The sequence below is a fragment of the Physcomitrium patens genome, chromosome 11 (genome assembly GCF_059467195.1).
Source record: "Physcomitrium patens ecotype Gransden chromosome 11, ASM5946719v1, whole genome shotgun sequence".
Classification (NCBI taxonomy): Eukaryota; Viridiplantae; Streptophyta; class Bryopsida; order Funariales; family Funariaceae; genus Physcomitrium; species Physcomitrium patens.
Genome location: NC_143420.1, coordinates 10,468,136 through 10,488,708, shown reverse-complemented (window position 1 = coordinate 10,488,708; position 20,573 = coordinate 10,468,136). Strand labels below are relative to the sequence as shown.

The 20,573-nt window shown below is 26.8% G+C and overlaps 1 protein-coding gene across 1 annotated transcript; it reads right to left on the bottom strand.

Annotated features, from left to right (window-relative positions):
* Positions 1-9,916: 9,916 nt before the first annotated feature.
* Positions 9,917-12,409, bottom strand: LOC112288162 (uncharacterized). Its single transcript, XM_024532052.3, has 2 exons — positions 11,769-12,409; positions 9,917-11,623 (listed from the first exon to the last, which is right to left on the bottom strand). Exons 1-2 carry the CDS (start codon positions 11,795-11,797, stop codon positions 10,357-10,359), a joined length of 1,296 nt encoding a protein of 431 aa, XP_024387820.1. The 5' UTR covers positions 11,798-12,409; the 3' UTR covers positions 9,917-10,356.
* Positions 12,410-20,573: the final 8,164 nt, after the last annotated feature.

The window sequence follows — 20,573 nt, the reverse complement described above, 5'->3', positions numbered from 1 at the left end:
AAATTTGTATTTAGTTGATGAATCTTAAAGATTTGGATTTAATACTATTAAACTTATCCAAAAAAACAAATTTTTATTTTCTAGTTGATATAATTGCATTAATATGAGATATTTGACATGATGAAATTGTTAAAAAAGTTTATTTTGTATCTATGCCTTCTTAATTGATTATTGTAGATGTTGGTTGAACTAGTAGATGAAGCACATCTATAAGAAGTATCAAATCTTTTGTTTCTTTTTGTATTATTTCTATGGCATTTTTTGTTTCTATTAATATATTATTTATTAAAAATGATTCAAATCTAATATTTTATATAAAAGTATATTAAACTATTAAGGATATAAATTTAAAAAATAATCTAAATTTAATTTTATTTTTATTTTTTAAAAAATGATACATCAAAAAAAGAGAAATAAATATCAAATTAATTAAACTTATCTAAAAAAACTATGATGAATATTAAAAAATTAGAGAGTCTTAAATCAAGATTAAAATATTAAAAATAAATAAATAAATAAATCTAAGATTGGCAATAGCCTTATTCTTGCTTTCACATATAATAATCATCAAGAAAATCTTGTTGAAACTTTCTATAAAATTACAAGGTTCTTGGCCTAAGTATTAAATTTTAGGTTGCTTTAAATGTTATTTTTTAAAAATAATAATTTTATATGAAATTTTTTAATAGTTATGAAATATATATATATATATATATATATATATATATGGAAAAAGAAAGAAAAAGAAAGAGAAATAATGTTAAAATGACTTCTTCATTCCAACCCCCTATTCCTATTCCTTTGTTCTTAGCTCTTATCTCAACCCCCTATATTCTCATTCATTTTTCACAACAAGATTATAATAGGGTGGATCAATTTAGTAAATATCTGGATCATTTTAATATATATATATATATATAAAGATTTGATTTGCATCTAAAACAAAATTCTAAAATTTCATTAGAAAGATATTATCTACCGAACATGTCTCTACTTACTTCAACTTACTTCTATCTATTTAAATAATTAAAGAATCTATTACAACTCTATTATATTATAAAAAGTAACTGAATTTGTGATAAATTAGATTATTAATGGCTTAGATTCTTCATTATTACAAAACATAACAATTAAAGCACATATTCATAATTACTACCAAATTCAATTAAAATATTTATGTTTTTTCATATATATCTATTTCTTGTAATATGGTTAACATGTTAGAAAAGAAGAAATCACGATTATTTTTGTTTAGTGTTTATAAGAGTTTTAATTTTTAGAAATAATTTTTGATTAAAAATAGTATCAAAACAAAGTAAAAAATCTTATATACATACTAGATGTAATAATAATAAGTACATGTAGAAGTAATTAGAAAATCATACAATAATATTAAAATTAATTTTCATTTATGTATTGAAAATATAAATATAAATTATGAAAAAATTATTATAAAAAAATATTTTTTAAAATTTAATTTTAAAATTTAATTTAAAATATTTTCTTTAACAAAATAGAAAAATTAAAGTGCTTTCATTTATTTTAAGAAATATAATTTAAAAATTTTAAGACGAATTATTTAAATTATTTAAAATTTTATAATATTTAGATTAAAATAAAGATCCTTAAGAAAGTCATGTCTCTTTTTAAATAGATAATGAGATATAATACATGTAGTACCTTAAAATATAACCTTAAAAGAGAAATAAGGTTATATTTTAAGGTCATATAATTATATCTTTTAAGGTTATATTTTAAGGTCATAAATTTAATATCACCTTCTTATTATTTAGCACCTATGGAATTAAGATTGATATCATTATTAGTTTTTTCAACATCTATCTTGTAATCAAGTCTTAATTTAACTTCTACTTTCTTTGTATTTTATGATAGGCTATCTCATTTGATTATATATACACATACATACATACATACATATTATTATTTTTTTTAATAACACTTGAATATACTATCCTTTTAAAAGTATATAAAAACTTATATCCTTGATAGAACTATTATAAAGAGTAATACTCCAAAATAATTTTATAAGACATACACCATTGCATTCTGATTTTGATGAAGGTGTCTCATTAGATTTTAAGATTTTATGATATTCTATTATTTATTTAGAATAATAAAATTAAATAGATGTGGCCAAATAAAAGAATTTCAATAAGTATATTAGAAAGATTTAAATACAATATATATACATTAATAAACTTAAATATTTTTCTATTTTTACTTCATATAAAAGTGAAATATTTTAGAAATGATAAAAAAATCTAACTATTTATATTTAAGCAAGGCTTTTATTTCCTTTTATCTCTACTTAAAATAAAGATTTAAGAAGCCAGATTAAAGACAAATCAATTAATTTGGTTGATAATATTATAAGTTTCTATTTAAGGTAAAAAAAGATTTAACTATTTTTAAAAGTCACTAAAATATGTTTATTATGTGAATTTAGTTAATTAGTTAATTATTTAGTTTTCTTTTTTCTTTTTGAATTGAATTGATAGCATATTTGACTTAGAAAATGTACCTAAAGTGTCTACCTATGTAAGAGAGATGATAATTTGAATCAAAACTATAAGATATTTGGCATAATTTAAGCATGAATATAAAGTAAAAAATATATATCTATGTATATATATATATATATATATATATATATGTAATATTATTGCTTTGGCATAAAAATTGATAAAATACACAATAAAAATATCAATATAATTTTTTTCTACAAATAAAAATTCAACATTAGTAAGGAATAAACTTTGCAAAAAATTAACATTAAAAGATACTTTACAATCTTATGTCTGCAAGTTAAAACTTTCATTGACAATCTAATGCTAAGCAATTCATATCAATACATCAATTGAATGCTAAAAAGATAAGTTTAAAATGGTGGTGAAAAAGAAAGAGATTTGAGGAGCACTATTTTTCATTATGAGAATTCACATGACTAAATTAAGGTTAAAAAATAAATATATCTTTGAATTAATAAATAAAAATATTGATTTATTTTATTACACTAATTCATCCTTTATTGCAAAAGTATCTTTCATAATTAAAATCTAAGCATTGGAACTCAGTTCCATTGCCACTTAAAATGAAAGAGTATCTAAACAAAAAAACTTTTCATAGCAAGTAAGAGGGAGAGACTAAAAGAGAGAAGATATATGAATCAATATATTTTAATTTTACCACCAAACATCTACTTCCTTTACTAAAAAAAGAATCAAAATTTGAAATAAATGAACTAATTTGCAACTATAATACTTTCTATAAATAAATAAATAAATCATATATACATATATATGCACATATGTATGCACATACTAGCAAAGAGCCTAGCTCTCTATTGAAAGCATAATGATAAAACCACAATGCAAGAAAGTCTTTACTTAAGTTTTAAGATTTGCACTAGCTTGTTTTTTTTGGCCTAGATGCTTGTAACAACTAAATACCTATTTTTTTGTCCTTGTTAGTTCCATCTTATTTTGCCATGCATCTTGTTAAACGGATTTTAAAAAGGCTCTTGTAGGAAGTCACAATAATGAATCCATCAGATTTGCAATTTATGTGATTATATTCAAGAAATGTCGGAATATTGTTGAAGATGAAGTTGGTATTGCCTTTGATGTAGCAAACTTGAAAATACTACCAAAGTATTTTGTATCATGCCAAGCAAAGAAGCAACACTAATAGATGTGCACAATTTTTGGATGTACTATTTATTGACTTGGTTTTGCAAAAGACTTCAAGTGTTACATTCTTAAAAAAAAAAATGTAAGCAATAAAATCTCATCTTTTTCAAAGTTTAGGTACTAGATCAATTGTCTTTTCATTGAGCAATTATCAATTCCAGCCAAAGAGGGAAGTGCATCTAAAAATTGAATGTAACAAGAGTCATAGGAGTATTGAAGATCATTTTTGTTTTCTTGATCATCTAATGTTGATTGTTACATTATATGTAGCTTGAGTTTCTTTGTTCTTTTACAATCAATCTTGTAGCTAGATTGCACTTTGAACATGGAACTTTATCACAAATTCCAAAAAAAATCTTATCAATCTTGGAGATGGACAATACCTCTTAGTCTATCTAAGACATCATCGTCATCATTGCATCCTCCTCTTGATCCACCAAAGACTTTGTCATTGTCATCTTCATCTTCTTTTTGATCTATCTAAGACTTTGTCATCATCTTTCTCTTCTTTCGGGTCTGCATTAGATTCCATCATTATAGATATTTTGTAGCCAACATTCCTCTATTTCCTATTACTCATCTTTTCTTGTCCACCACTATCCTTGGCTTTTGCTTCTATTTTGTTTTCATGCATTGTTGCTCTTGTTGCCTATCATTATCCAATGCCATTGCAACAACACCTTATGTAATTTGCTCTCTTACAAAGTTTTGCTTTAATGGTATGGTTTTGTTCACTCTCTGATATCCATGCTTTTGACTTTTGCTTCTTTTTTTTGTTGTTGTTGCTGTTGTTGTCAATTTTGGCATTTCTATTGTGTTAAGTTGTCATCTATGAGATATGACTTGTATGATTATTGAAGTTGAAAAAAAATATAAAATTACACAAATTTGGAATATGAATATATAATCAATTTACAAATTATCAAATTAGATGTTATATATTATTTTTATTTAAATGAAATTTACAAGTTTAACTATTATAAAAATAATAAATATTAAAAATTGAAATATACCATTTTTGAGATTAATTAGATTATGTTGTATCATGTATATTTTTTTTTGGATAATTATGTTTTTAAAAAATATTATATATATATATATATATATATATATATATATATATCTTATTTTTTAAAAATATGATAATTTGATTGTTTAAATGGTGTTGTTTAATAGTTAAAAATTATTTTATAGTAATAAAAATAAAAATATACTTAATAAAGTTAAAAACACTTTTTTTCTTCTATTCAATTTTTGAGCTATGACATTAATATTAAAAAAAAAAAAAAAAAAAAAACTAGTAATTTTAATGAGTTATTTAGCACTTTCATTATAATGATAAAATAATATTATAAATTTAAATATCTTTAATTGAACATATCAAATTCAAGATATTTATATAAAAAATTATTATTCAAAAAAATATTAAATATATTAGATAAAAAAGAGATTTGGATAAATTGCAAAATCTAAAATATCTTGCAATTAAAAATTTATGATTTTTCAAAAAAATTCTAAAGTCTATTTATAAAATTATAATATCATTGGACCTTGGTACATAAGGATGTATAAACTTGCTTACATTATCAAATAAAATGCAAAATATGTCATCATTAATAAATCTCAATATTAAAAAATGTTCAAATTTGAAAAAATTATCAAAATTGTTACAAAGAATTACTAATTTAATATAATTAAATATACATGATTGTTTTAGCTTGAAATCATTATTAAATAAATTAGATAATCTTACATCTTTGACTACACTTTATCATAATGTCTAAGCTTGATATTATTGCTAAATGCATTAAGAAAATTTACATCTTTGACTATAATTAAAATATCTAAGAATTTAAGCTTGACATCAATGCTAAATAAACTAGGCAATCTTACAACTTTAACTACAATTAATATATTTGAATGCTGAAGCTGGATATCATTACTAAATGAATTAGACAACTTTATATCATTAACTATACTTCTTATATCTAATTGCTCAAGATTAATATCATTGCCAAATAAAATAGGAAACCTTACATTTTTTACACTTTATATATTTTTTATACATCTTCATGCTTAAGCTTGACATCATTGCTTAAATGAAATAGACAATCTTATGTCTTTTACTACACTTGATGTATTTAAGTGCTCAAACTTCACATCATTGCCAAATAATCCAAGCAACCTTACATCTTTGACTATATTTAATATAAGTAAGTGCTCAAGCTTGACATCATTGCCAAATAAAATAGGCAGCCTTATATCTTTGACCATACTTGATATATTTTCTTTCTTAAGTTTGACATCATTGCGAAATAAAATAGGCAATTTATATCTTTGACTACATTTAAAATAATTCAACATTCAAACTTGACATCATTGAAAAATTAACTAAACAATCTTATATCTTTGACTACACTTAATATGTTTGAGTGCTCAAGCTTAATATTATTAACAAATGAACTAAATAATCTTATATCATTGATTACACTTTTTATTTTTAAGTGCTTAAGATTAACATTATTGTCAAATAAAATAGGAAAATTAACATTTTTAAATATACTTGATATTTTTTTGAGTTCAACTTGATATCATTTCAAAATGAACTAAGTACTCTTTTATCTTTAATTACACTTAAAATATCTTTTTGCTCAAATTTGATATCATTGCTAAATGAACTAGACAACCTTATATCTTTGACTATATTTGATATACTATGGTACTCAAGCTTGATATTAATGTCAAATGAACTAAGTAACCTTATATCTTTGTTAACATTTGATGTATTTAATTGCTCGAGCAATTAAATATTATGTCATATAATTGATATTTTCTTCAAGAAACATCTAAAAAACTTCTTAATTTCAAACTAATCCTATAGATGCTTGCATACATAACATGTGGTTTAAAAAGCTTCTTTTTGAAGTTTGTTACTATTATAAAAGTAATATAGAAGCTCTATAATGAAAAAGATTCATTTTGGAAAAATATAAGATTTTTAGCTGCAATTAAAATACTTTGAAAAAACAAGTAAAATTAATGAATCTAGGTGTATAAGTACAATAATCAAATATTTTGTTACAAAATAGTTACAAAATTATATTAAAAATCATAAATTTAATGCACCAAAATTTTTGTTCAACTTATATTAGAACATCTTTAATTATTTCACATCCACACTATATACATACAAGGTTGTATTTGCTACTTATTATATATATATATATATATATATATATATATATATATAGCTTGGTAAATATATATATATATATATATATAGTTATTTAATAAAAATATATTATAATATTTTTAAAGTTTTTTATTACTATCTTTTTATTTTGGGATTTTATTTTATTTCAATTTTATGCTTTAAATTTAAACAGATATATTCAATGAGTTGCTTGTAAGTCATTTTATTACAAACAAAATTATTGATCTATGTTGGTTGGAATAAGTCCTAAAAATTGTATATAACTTAGAATACAGTTCATCTAATAATTGAAGTAAGAACTTAAGTAAAAAAAATCATGTATAAAAAAATAAAAAATAAAAAACAAAATTATTTAAGAAAAAATAAGTAAAGCAAATGAAAGAAATTAATAGTAGTAAAGTAGAAATTGAAATGGTTATAAATATATTATATATTTAGTGTATTAAATTTATATGATGAAGACAATTTTTAGAATAATATAAAGTTGGTATGAAAGAAAAAACAATGCTTTAAATTTGAAGATTATAGAAATAATAAATGGTTAATTTGTAGAACAATGACTAAATTAGTAGAAAAATCAGACATAATAAAAGAAAAAATCAACATAGATTATTTTTAATAAAAAAATAATAGATAAAATATTGAATAGAAGTTAATTAAAATAGTTAATAGAAAGAATTAAAAATAGATATATATATATATATATTAATAGTAATTTTTTTAATAAAATTGAGTAATTTAAAAAAGCCTTCATGATTTTATTTTCTTCTCTTTTTAACTTAAGATTTTTGTCATAGTCCTCTATTTTCTTTTTTAGCTAGGATTAGAAAATAATTGCTACCTAAGAAAATATAATATTGTGAAGTCAATGGATAATAGACTAAAGACTTGTAAACCTTGGATAAAAACTAATAATGATTGCTAGTGATATACAACTTTAAAATCTATATTATACAATTTTTATGTATATTTCATCCTTAGAACCTTTAAATAGCATGTCATATAAAATATTTGGAAGTGTATTATATTTGTAATAAAATAACAAAGCTAAAGTTATATTATAGATGCTTGAATTATTAGAGGCTACTAAATCTAAGATACTTAAGTCAAGTAAATCCAACACCTATGGCTTTTAATTTTTTTTATACATATAGTTTTTAGATTTCTAATATCGTGCAATATAAGAAATTTAAAGTTGAATTAAATTTTTCCTATTTAATATTGACATATTTAATTCAAAAAGTTCTTAAATTTGTCATATTTAATATTTCAAGTTGAATTAAATTTGAATATGAGCACAATTTAACTTGACATACTTGAATTAAATTCTCAAGTCAAAAGTATATTAGGAATATCTTTAATTATTATACACCGTTGGAATTTAATTCAGAAATATTAAGAGAATATCAAGAGTATATCAACACTTATGTTTTGAAATTTCTATTAATTTTTTATTATATTTATTTTAAATTATTTAATTCAAGTATGTCAAGTTAAATTGTGCTCATATTCTATATCAAAATCAAATATGACATATACATGAATGTATACATGTGGATCACATTTCTTTTTGTACAAAAAATTAAAAAAAGAAAAGAAAGAAAGGAGCTAAAAGAAATACATTCTATAGCACTAAGCCAAAAGAAATAAAGGAGACATAAAAACACGGGGCAGGAAAAAGAAAAGAGCGGGGATTGGAAGGACAAGAGAAAAGGGGTTGGGAACAAAAACATCTCGGGCATGAAAAAAGTAAAAAGCTGTGACGCCAACACCTCAGCGAAATCCCCAAAAGGTTTGGGAACTTAAAGACAGCACCTGAGATGGTAACATCACGGTTGCCTTATTCATCTTCTCCTCCAATGATACATGTGCTGGGAGCTGTCAGGTACCTCGCTCCCTTTGTAACACAATCCACAGCTGCCGCTGCTGCTCACCTCCATGGCAGCGCTGCCGATGCTGCTCCATGGTCTTGGCATTGTCTTTGTGGGTCTAATTCCTGAGCTTCAGCTATGGCATGTGCTGCTGCTGCACCTACCTCCATGGCAGCGCAATTCGCCTCCATGTCTGTCTGCTCAGCCACCACCCCCACCTCTGATGTCAAGCTCTCATCCTGTCATGGAGGAGGAGGAAGTGGAGCAAGAGGGGAGGATGAGACGAGACGACACACACTCCCACTTCCTCCACTTCCACACTCCATTCATTTAATCATGCCTCACAATTATCTTTCTTTCCTTCCTGAAAATAAAAAACTCTTTATCCAAAAAAATTATAATTCGTTGCCGAAGAGGGTTGTTGCAACGCGGGAGTATGTTTCCAGATGAATGGAACTGAAGTGAATTCTTCCATCTCATGCGATTATAACAGACACATCGGTACTGATAATAACATCCTGAAGAAGCTATACTTTCTTCAAGTATAGTCCATTAGAATATAGTACCCAGATAGAGAATTTTCACTGAAGGTAATGTTGATTCGAGGACTCGCTGAGTCGAAGCCCACGTCTTTTCAATAGGATTGTTGCGAATGAATCCATCCGAAGAGGGATTTTATATCCGTTCTGGTGGAACTCTAAACCTGGCCATGCCCGTTTCACCATTCTGATCTGCAGCAGCGTTGACGTGTCATTTGCATCGCAGAACTGTCAAGTGTGTAAGTGATCTGCTTCATTTCAAGTTCCATCAGATAAAGGGTGGCTGGTGCGGGCTTCAATCTCACTCTAAAAGAAAGTGATTAAGATGTTTATATTTCAATGAGAGGTTGGACCATCATGTGATGATAGTTGATTGTCAACTAAAATCTGATCGCAGAGAAGTTGGTGGGAACCAAAAACATCGCCACCATCCAACAACCAATATGGTATATCGTTCAATCAGACAAGTACTTCGACAAAGGTCGATTTTGTTCTAAATTCTATTGAAAGAGGGTTGGGTTGACGAGATTGAACGGCATACTGGTCAAGACAGGAAACATATACAAGTCGAGACACATTGCGTACAAAGAATCGGGGGGTGTCTTACATGTAAAACTTGGGTTGGGATTCTCGAAGCCATTCAGGAAGAGAGCTCTCTGAAGTGGAAGTAGCTAGATCTGATCCCAAAGGCGAGCACATGATGTGTCATTCATGCCGCAGGTCAGGAATGAGTACAAACGACATTGCATACGGAAATTTTGGAGCTACTAACCATGCTCTGTTCATTATCAGCATGCAGTACTGCGCTTCACTTCAATATTTTCTACTAGGATCATTGCGCCTTTTCCAAGCTTAGACGGAGAATCGAATTCTGAGGTTGCAGTTGTGCTGATCTTTTACGCTCAAATTTGATTGTTTTGCAAGGGACGGCATTGCCTATCATGACACATGATTGGAGACGAAATCGAAGTTGCTGAGGAGAGTTTGAGTCCGTTTAGTCCGGTACAGATCGAATTGAGATGTCAGCCAATGTGGGGCAAAGAGCTCGAAAGGTGGCTTTGGAAGCTGAATCCGCTCGCGTGCCAGTTTTTGACGGTGGCAACCACGGCGAGCGAGTAGGCCGCGACATTCACCACAGAACAGAGAGCGACGATGGAGATGGAACAAAACTTCGTGCGTAGCATGCTTGGAATGCGGACAGACTTGCCGAACATGAGAAGCGCAATGATCATCTGTAGAAAGAGGCCGATGGCGAAGAAGAAACTCGGCAGGGAGTCGAAAAACGTCACCTGAATGATGTGCCAAATCGCAACAATGGAAAGGCTGAGAAGAAGGGCGAACACAAGCTCTGTGCACAGGAGAGTCTTGAGCTCCACAATTAGTTCGTCACGTTCGTCATACTTGGTGTCTTTGCAGGCCTCGAGGACGCTCTCTTCGTGCTCGGGTGGAACATGCAGAAGCAGCGGGTGGTGACAGCTGCTGGCGATTGTGTACAAGCCAGCTTTCACTAAAACAATGAAGCTCAACGCCATGCAAATTCTCTCGATGGGGGTCACATTCAAAGCTTGACTAGCGCGAGAAATGACCCCAAAAATGTAGCCTGTGGCTTGGGCGGCTGAGACAGCGATGGCGAGCCCGCTGTAACCTTGCAAGAAGCGCAACTGCTCATATTTTGGCAGAACATTGGATCGCAGAAGGGCCTCCTTGCCGCGGTCATTGAGCAAGACCAATGCCTCACTCTCACGCCGATTGCCGACCTCAAGCGGAGTTAACAAAACGTCGATGGTGTAGTTTTGTTCCGTGTGCATCAAGGGAAACCTTGTTGCAGCGTCTTCACTCATACCTAAAAGCACATCGCATTGTGCGATGATGTTCGCAGAATTGCTCTTGGCAACTGTTAGTGTGGATCTCCCAAGTTTACTTGTCAATGTCATACCTACGAAAGCTTTACCAAGCACTTCAATTAAGCTCCACACAGGCATGATCGGCCCCGCGACGAAAACGAGAAGTAGCCGCCAGGCAAACTCCGAAGATGATGCAAATCCCCAAGCATCAGTCGTCAAACTCACGAGCGTCACGATCAGGCCCCACATGTTGGGCGCAATCTGCCGCGTTTGGTAGCAATTGTGTACCCCAGTGTCACATGCTGTCAGTTTTTGAGACTGGTCGTAGGAGTTACCGGCAACCAGCTGCACAACACTCCCTATCATGACTACACCCATCAAAAGCCTCTCTACGCGCTCCCGCCGCGCCACTGGCGCAGTTGCCGTCACCGCAACTCTCCTCGGTCTGTAGCACACAATTAGGAGGGATCATTTGGTCATTTCTTGCGGAAAACACCAGCTTTCACTAAAGGTTTGGCGAATGATCCTTTTGCCTGGATTCAAACAATGACCGCTGAGGGGTGAACTTCAAGACAGGGATGGCTACATACCTCAGGCTTCTCATTAGTTTGTCCATCATTTTGATGCTTTCCTCAGCAGGAACTGCTTCAGTTAAACCCCACAAGATACTGACTATTGCTGTCAAAACGTCAAGTATGCAGCAGTTTGACAAGGACCACCACTTCAGTATTAGACGATGAACACGGGTCTAGGTGAAGGAGTAATACGTAGCTCAGATCCGTTCCATTGCCTCACGTTCAAGTCCTTCGCATTCATGTGCTTCTTCTTTAGCATTGCCTCTGAATGCAAAGCCCTAATCCTAGGTAAACATGTCGATTGTTGCAAAGCCCCAGAAACTGCGCATGGGACCAGGATAGTTCGATCGGGGAAAGACAAACCATTCGAACACAATGCTACACCTCAATATGAGGCGCTCTTGCTCGGATTCGCATCCTTGAAGCACTCCCCCCGCAGAAAGAGGTTTGCGCTTCCGCAAGATTTAGGAAGCGAAAATTTCAACAAACAACACTCAGACCAGAAGCTGGTTGAAACTTTACTATCCACGTTTCATGGCAGTGCACCCAAACCATATAATCAATGTGATTCTTGCTCGACACCCGTCGATCCCGCCACTACAGAATCTACACTACAGACTCTCCATGTGCCAAAAGTGTTTGGCTCAGGCCCCAGCATCCATCACTCTCCCTTAGGTTCCCAGAGGAGAAGATTTAATGCGGCAAACGCCATTGGCTAGTCGAGGGCTTGGAGGCGGAGGCTAAAATTGACCAGCTCAAGAATAGACGCTTCGAATCATCGGGCCCACTAGGAGAGCATTCCGTCCGTGATTGGCACCCCTCAAGGACCGCCGAGCCGACTGTTGGAGCTCGGGTAGAAGATACTTGAGCATCATCTAAGACTCTACGGGGACCTACAATAGCTTCTCGCATCCTGTCTGACATCTCCCCCATGAAATAGAGACACTTTGCATATCAAACAAGTTGTTTTGGTTATTTATGTCGCCCGGGCTGCTTTGTCAGTCTCTATCATAGGTTCTGCCAACTTGTCGTCGCCGGTGATCATCGCAATCTTACGACCTTGATTCTTCCGCTCTTTCAGGTCAGTGATGCTTGGCAGTCCGCTCGATTTAGTTGCAGCGGCCACCATACCAAGGGCACTCAATCCGGCCGTAAGTGATCCGTAACTCTCAAAGATTCTGCTGGCTTTGCCCTCCGGAACGCAAGTTCCAGAGCTGGCGCAAGACTAAGATTCTCATGAGCTACCTACTCAGTGAGCCAGGGGAAAAATCCACCCTCACGCGCACTAGCGGTTGAATATAGGCCAGGAACCATGCAAGGCGTCGAGGGATCTCGCTCATTCCTTACAGTAACAGCAAGTTCGATCCCAAATTTCTTCAACATCAAATGTTGATCACACAGCGAATGTCCTCATATGAAGCTGCACACACACACACAGTGAAGAGAATCGGGGAGAATGGGGGTTCCAATCCAATTAACGGAGAAGCAAGTTGTCCAGAGGGGGGAAGGCTGCTGCCATCATTGTCCTCGTCTTTTATTATTACTATTATTATTATTATTATTCTCTCTCTGTCTCTCTGTCACTCTTGGCGGACGAGGACAAGACTAACTCCACCTGGGACATGTCTGTCCGAAGGAACCCAACACTACGTCACTTGGCTGCCTCATTAAAGCCATAACTCGCTTGGTTGCTTGTTTGCTTGCTTGCTTGCTAGTGCACCCCCACCCCCTTTTCTTCTTCTTCTCTTCGTTTTACTTGCTTATGCCGCATCTGTTGTGTTGAAAAATGAGGTGTTATTTGAGATTGAATTGGAAAAGAGTGGTTTGGGGAACTAAAGATGGAATATATATTGTGACAAAAATCACCTAACTTATAGAATGTAATGTTTTAAATTGCTATAATTGAAAAAATCAACGGACACATTGAAATGCATCTTCTTTTGAGTGATTACTCAACAAAACTTAGAACCACAAATGGTTTATGATACATGTGAATTTACAGTTGTTCTTTAGGATTAGATTTTTTTTTAATTTCATTGAAATTGTTAAAATCAAAATTGTAACATTTATTAAATATATGTATATTGTCTAGCAATAAAAAATGACATTGAGTTGAATTGTTCAATAATATTTTTTTGTATAAAATATTAGTAGTTATGTGTCTTGAGATTTAATTAATTGATGTCTTTAAATTAATTTAAAATTAGAAATTTCATGAAAATTATAATTACAAATTATTTTATTTTTTATGCTATTTTGGCCAAAATCAAAGATGGTATAAATCTATTATCAATTATTATATGTCTTTTGGTATTAGATTTAATCTAAAATTTGTAACATATTATATATGTATATGTATACATATAAATAAATAAATAAATATATATATATATATATATATATATATATATATACATCAAAAAAATGATCAATATAATTATTATCAAACAAAAAAATATATTTGAAATATTAGCATCTATACTTCTAACATATTACATATGTATGTATGTATATATATATATTCATTCATTTGAAACCAACTTCACTTAAAAGTTGTCAAAACTATCAACAAATGGTTGAAGCATTCATTTTATAATATAAGTGATTTAGTTTATTAAAGAATAAAAAATAAGTATAAGTTTAATTTAAGTGTCTTTACTTTAAAAACCTTAACACACTATATTATGATAAAAAAACATCGTTCATTACAAAAAATCCTATTTATTGTTAAATATATTTATCTTATTAGTATATTATATATTATTATTATTATTATTAAAAAATTAAATTAAATAAAGTACTAATCTCCAATGACCACAAGAATATTTTTATCAACAAAATTATCTAAATTATAAATTTATGGAACAAAAAATTGACATAAAAACTTAGTATCTTCTATCTAAATTCTATTATTTTATCAATAATTCCACAATTTGAATTTTAATACTTTGAACGTAAGTTGGTCTACAATTTGATAATTCAAAAGTTCAACCAAAACTATATTACAAGTTAAAGAGGCTTATTTAACACTTTTATTTATTGTATCTTTTTATAAATGTTGATTTGCAACCTTTTAAATTTAAGAAAAATTCTTTGTGAAAAAGTTGATTAGTTATAGATAAAATCTATGTTAAGAAGATTTATATAAATTTTACTACTTTAAATATGATTGAATAAATATCAACTTTAATGATAATAATAAAAACTATATAAATAAAATAAAAATTAAGGCTTAGGTAAGTTAAATATTAATTAAGACACTCTATTTGTAAAATTAATTCTAAAAGAATTCTTCATCAAATAGTATAAAAATAACAAAAAAAAATTTGCAGATAATAACAACTTTGCTACATACTTATATTACTACTAAAATTCATAGTAGCTATTTGAATTTCTGTTAGTAGCTATTTATTGTCTTGACCCTATTAAGTTTGGATCAAGTTCATATACAACTACAACTATTTATAATTTTTTAATTTTTGTTTAAAAAAATTCCAATTATATTACAATATTTTAAGATTAAAAATTAAATAAATTTTATCAACACATATAATGCAACAACTTAAAAAAATTGAACTTAATATTATTTTCTAAAATAAATATTAATATAATTTACAATTTATAAAAATAATTTTATAAATATATTTAAAAAATATATAAATGAAGATAAATTTAGAAAAATAAATAATTATATAATTATATAATTATACTTATAATTATACCATTTACTTTAAATAATATTATGTCTACTTAATAAAAGTAATCGCTAAGATAATAAAATAAACTAAAGCTATATATATATATATATATATATATATATATATATCCTAATCTAAATATAATTTAATTAATTTTATATGAAATTTTTTTATAATTTTTCCTTATAAATACAAATATATTTTTGATCAATTTTGGATTGATCTAAGACTATGTTAAATATAAAGAATATATGTTTATGAACACTAAGAAAGATAATTCAAATAGCACAAGTAAAGCTATTTGGTCTAAAACGTGTGTAGTGTTATTTGTATTTTGAACTATAATTAGAGTTATATATTTCTTTAAATTTACTAAAAAAAAAAAATTTAATTTTTATCTTTAATATAAATAAAACATGTCCTTTTAAACTATTCTATCATTGCATTAAAGAATACGAATAAAGAAATGTACTAACTATTTAATTTTAAACTTAAATAATTTGTATAGCAAAATATACATATTACTAAATAAAAAATAATGTATTTGATTATTAAAAAAAAAGAATGTACTATATCATAGACATAAGTAATCTATATTTTTTTATATATCCATATTATCATAAAAAAATCAAAAAAAAGAAATTGATTGAATATATTTTTAGAAAATACATACTTTGATAAGTATTCATCATTAAATTTTTTAAATACAATTTTTTCTTTTAAAAATGCTGCATTAAAAATAATTTGCATAAAATAAAAACTCTTAAAATATATAATTAATATTATTTTTTTTATTTTTATAAATTAAAAACAATAAATATTTAAAAATATTTTTTATTTATTTTAAAATATGTTAAATAAACCTATATAATTTTTTTAATATTTTATAAAGGTATAATAATGCATAAGAAATGAATATTGGTAATTTTATGATAAATTTTATGATAGTCTAAATAGTGTAATTATATAACCATATTAATGATTGCATAAAAGTACAAGATTGTTGGTATATGTATGTATGTAAATGTATATATATGATCTTCTTTTGTTAGTTGATATCATACGATGCAAAAATTTTAAAAATAAATAAATAAATAAATAAATAAATAATCATCAAAATTGTATTGAAGGTAGAACATAAATCATCCTTCCTAGGAATGTACAATCTAAATTGCTTTCTTCTGCCATAGCAACCACATGGCCTAGCCTTATCCAATGATGTATAGCCACATAGCATATATTAATTAAATTTATTAATTAATAAAAAAAATTTAAAAATTGATTGAAATTAGAGGTTCTTAATTAGGCACTATAAAATAAAATTGGTTTCTCAATTTTTGATAAATTTTCGAGATTATCAGAATTTTTCAAAAGTTAAAATATTTAGAGTTATTATTATAATATATATATATATATATATATATATATATATATTATAATTAATTTAACAAAAATTGAAAAGAATGAATAAAAGAAATAAAATTAAACAAAGTAGAAAATCTTATTTTTAAAAATATATATGAATAAATATTAAATATAAGTTTTTGATATCAAATTTTTTTTAAAATTTTATATTATTATGATATTATAAAAATTTACAATACTACTTATTTTATAATATTTTATGATTAATAAACATTAAGTAATACTTAATTTTTTAAAAAAACTATTATTTATTAGATGTTTTTTTTAAAAATGACTAATCTTGATAAAATCAAAATGCTAAAATTCATCCAATGGTCTTGTAGTATTTACTTATTTTTAAATCAAGTTAATGCAAAGTATTTACTTATTGTTAAATCAAGTTAATGCAATTTATATTTTTTTATAAATTATCCAATAAAGGATTTATACTTTGTGTAAAAAATAAAAGTATAAATCCTTTATTGGATAATTTATAAAAAAATATAATTTGAAACAAAAACTGGTCTCAATTGATAATCAGAAGTTTTAGGATTTTATCAATTATCAATTCCATTGTACACCAATAATATTAAAATTTCAACAAAAAAAAAATGTAATGAAGTAGGCATTGTAGTAAATATATAATAATTAAGTATAGATAAAATTTCTATTTTTTGTGTCTATAAATTTATTGGATTGTAAAAAATAAAAAATAGAATGAAAATTGATATTTATAAATAAGTAAATCAAATTAGATATATATATATAGATATATATATATATATATATATATATTATTTAGTCATTTTTTGATATAGAATTATATTATTTAGAACAATAGATTAAAGCTAGGACAACATTCATATATACAAATTAAATATGATATATAGTTGCAAAGTCCAATAGCATAAAGATTTGTTAATTAAAACGTTGTGAGAAGACTAGTCATTTCAAAGATATATACAAAGATCTAAAGCAAACAAAAATCAATGGTTGTATTCAAAAAAAATTAAAAGAAAATAACTGCATCCAACCAAATTTAAAACTTTAGATTTTTATAAATATGCCATAAGACTATTTAAATTTATTATTATTTTAAATTAATAATCTACATATTTATTCTATTTATAGAAAATATGAATATAGAAATTTCTCATTTTTACATCAACACCTAAATAATTTTTAGTGTCTTATGTGTGCCACATATTGAAACTATGTATTAATGAAGGTAAATGCAAAAAAAAAATCTGATTCTCAAAATGGTGGATATTAATTTATTAATGGATTTGTTTTTGATAAAAATGGAACAATTCTTTAAAAAAATCTATCAAATACTGGTAGATTTTGTAGAAATTTATTTTATGTTTATTATAAGGAATTTGTGCCTTTTGAACAATATTCATTTTTGAAATTTACAGCAAGTTAAGCCACACATTTGCAAAGGATTCATTAAGAACTTATAACTCAAGAATGTTATTCTCTTTTGAAATATAATATCTTTATTAGCATATATTTAGAATTATATATTTTTTAATTTAAAATATACATATCTTCAATCAAATTTAAAACAATTTCATAAATGCCAATAATAACCGGTCTTCCTTGATCATAGCTGACTTGAGTTAGAGTTATTTTATTGAAGCATAGTCTATTATTTATAAGAAAGAGAAAATAAAATTATTTAGAAAGAAAAAAGTAAGACAAAATATTTATTTTTAATATATTTTTTAAAAATATATTTCTTAAAAAACTTTTTAAAAAACTTTTTGCATTTACCTTCATTAATACATATTAAACTTAACAAAGAACTAAGATAATACATATTTTAATTGGAAAAAGGAAAAGTAAAAGTAAAAGTAAAAGGTCAAAAGGAAAAGAAAATGAAAAAGAAAAAGATCATAGTCTTTACTTACATTAAAACAACTGGTACTATATATATAAATATATATATTGAAATTATATGATTAGAATAATTTTATTTATTGCAAGATAATTATATTATACTTTTAAATAAAAATATTTAAAAAAAAGAAAATAAATTATTTTTTTATTAAATTTCTATAATATTAAGAATAAAATTGAAACATATTTTTAGATGTTTTTTAAATAACTAATCTTAGTATTTTTAAAACTATCATATTATATCAATATTTTATTATATAACATTGTATTATATAATATTATAATATAATATGAGAAATATCTTATTATATTGATTTAATTTTATATGAGAAGATAGAAAGATTATAAGCCATATTCAAGGATAAATTTTAGTTTTATTTATTCAAACAACTAATTATTATATTAGAATTACATATTTTGATAAAATTCTTAAGAAAAATTGAAGCCTATTATTTGGATATTTGTAGGATAGCAATCAATTATTAGTTTTGACCAAAGTAGCATTTTTTTTCTTTATATTGAATAAAATAAAATAATATAAAATACTAAGATTAGTTATTTTTTAAAAAAAATCTACATTTGTCTTACTAATTAAATAGACAATTTTTTTTTTTAGCCATATAAATCTTAAATCTAAAATCTCATCAAATATAGACACAAGATAGTAAAATCAATGGTTTCTGAAAAATATTGGCCTGATTTAAATAATAACATTTATTCTAATTCTATGACAAGTTATTGAAGATGATCAATTTGTTTTGTATCTTGATATAAAATTCTTGCAAAATAAGCATATTTTAAGTTAGAAGACAAAAAAATAAATTATATTGGAACAAATATATTTTAATAATATTGAATAAATCTAATAACAAAATTATAATATTTTTAAAATATTTAGATTATTTTTTAAGAAATGTATATTTTAAATAGTTTTAATTCAAAGTATTTTTTTTTATCTTTTATGTAGAACTTTGAAACAACAAATGTAGAAGGCAACTCATCTAAAAAAAACTACAAAACCTTGAATAGATATTAAAAATAAAAATACTAGAAATATTATTAAAAAATATTCAAAATAAATATCACATTTTCCTTGAAAAATAGAATAGTTTTTAGTTAAGTGACAAAAATTTAAATATTATACATAGAATAAAAATAAATTAGTTGACATCTAACCAAGTGCTTTTCTTTAAAGTATTATTCCATGACTTTGACTTGCTCCAAAGAATATATGAAGTTTATAGATTTAGATGTTTTTGTTTGTATTGATTATTTATTTATTTAATTATTTTGAAACAAGTGGGATTTGCCAATCATATTGATAATTTGTATAGATTAAATTAACCAATGGACCTAGTTTATGATATATACATATATATGTATATATATATATATATATATATATTGGGAATGTTAAATAGATCTAGATTTTTTTGGCCTATACATGATGAAGAATATGGTAATCATGATGAATGTGATTAGTTTTTATTGGTTTAAGATCCAATAGTGAAAAAGTGAATCTAGATGTAATGATAGGTGGATAAATTTAATAAATGGATAAATTTAGTAAAGGCCTGGGTCTATTTAACATTCCCCATATAAATATTCATATTCTTATTGTTATTAATTTGCACACACGTAGGGAGTCTTTTCGATGGAGGAGCATGAAATGGGAGTTTTAAGATCTGAGCTGGGTGCCACTGGAAAGAGCCTGTTGCGACGAATCCTGACGATTGTGATGATCAATGACGAGTCCGACGTCGCAAGCAAAATCACATCGACGACAGCAACCAAGCCAATCTCAGCCTGGCTTGTT

Bases quoted from the DNA above. Each gene is read 5' to 3' on its own strand.
- LOC112288162 (XM_024532052.3), bottom strand. From the start codon at position 11,797: ATGATGGACAAACTAATGAGAAGCCTGAG. The intron at 11,624-11,768 runs GTATGTAGCCAT...TGTGTGCTACAG, and splicing joins AAACTAATGAGAAGCCTGAG to ACCGAGGAGAGTTGCGGTGA.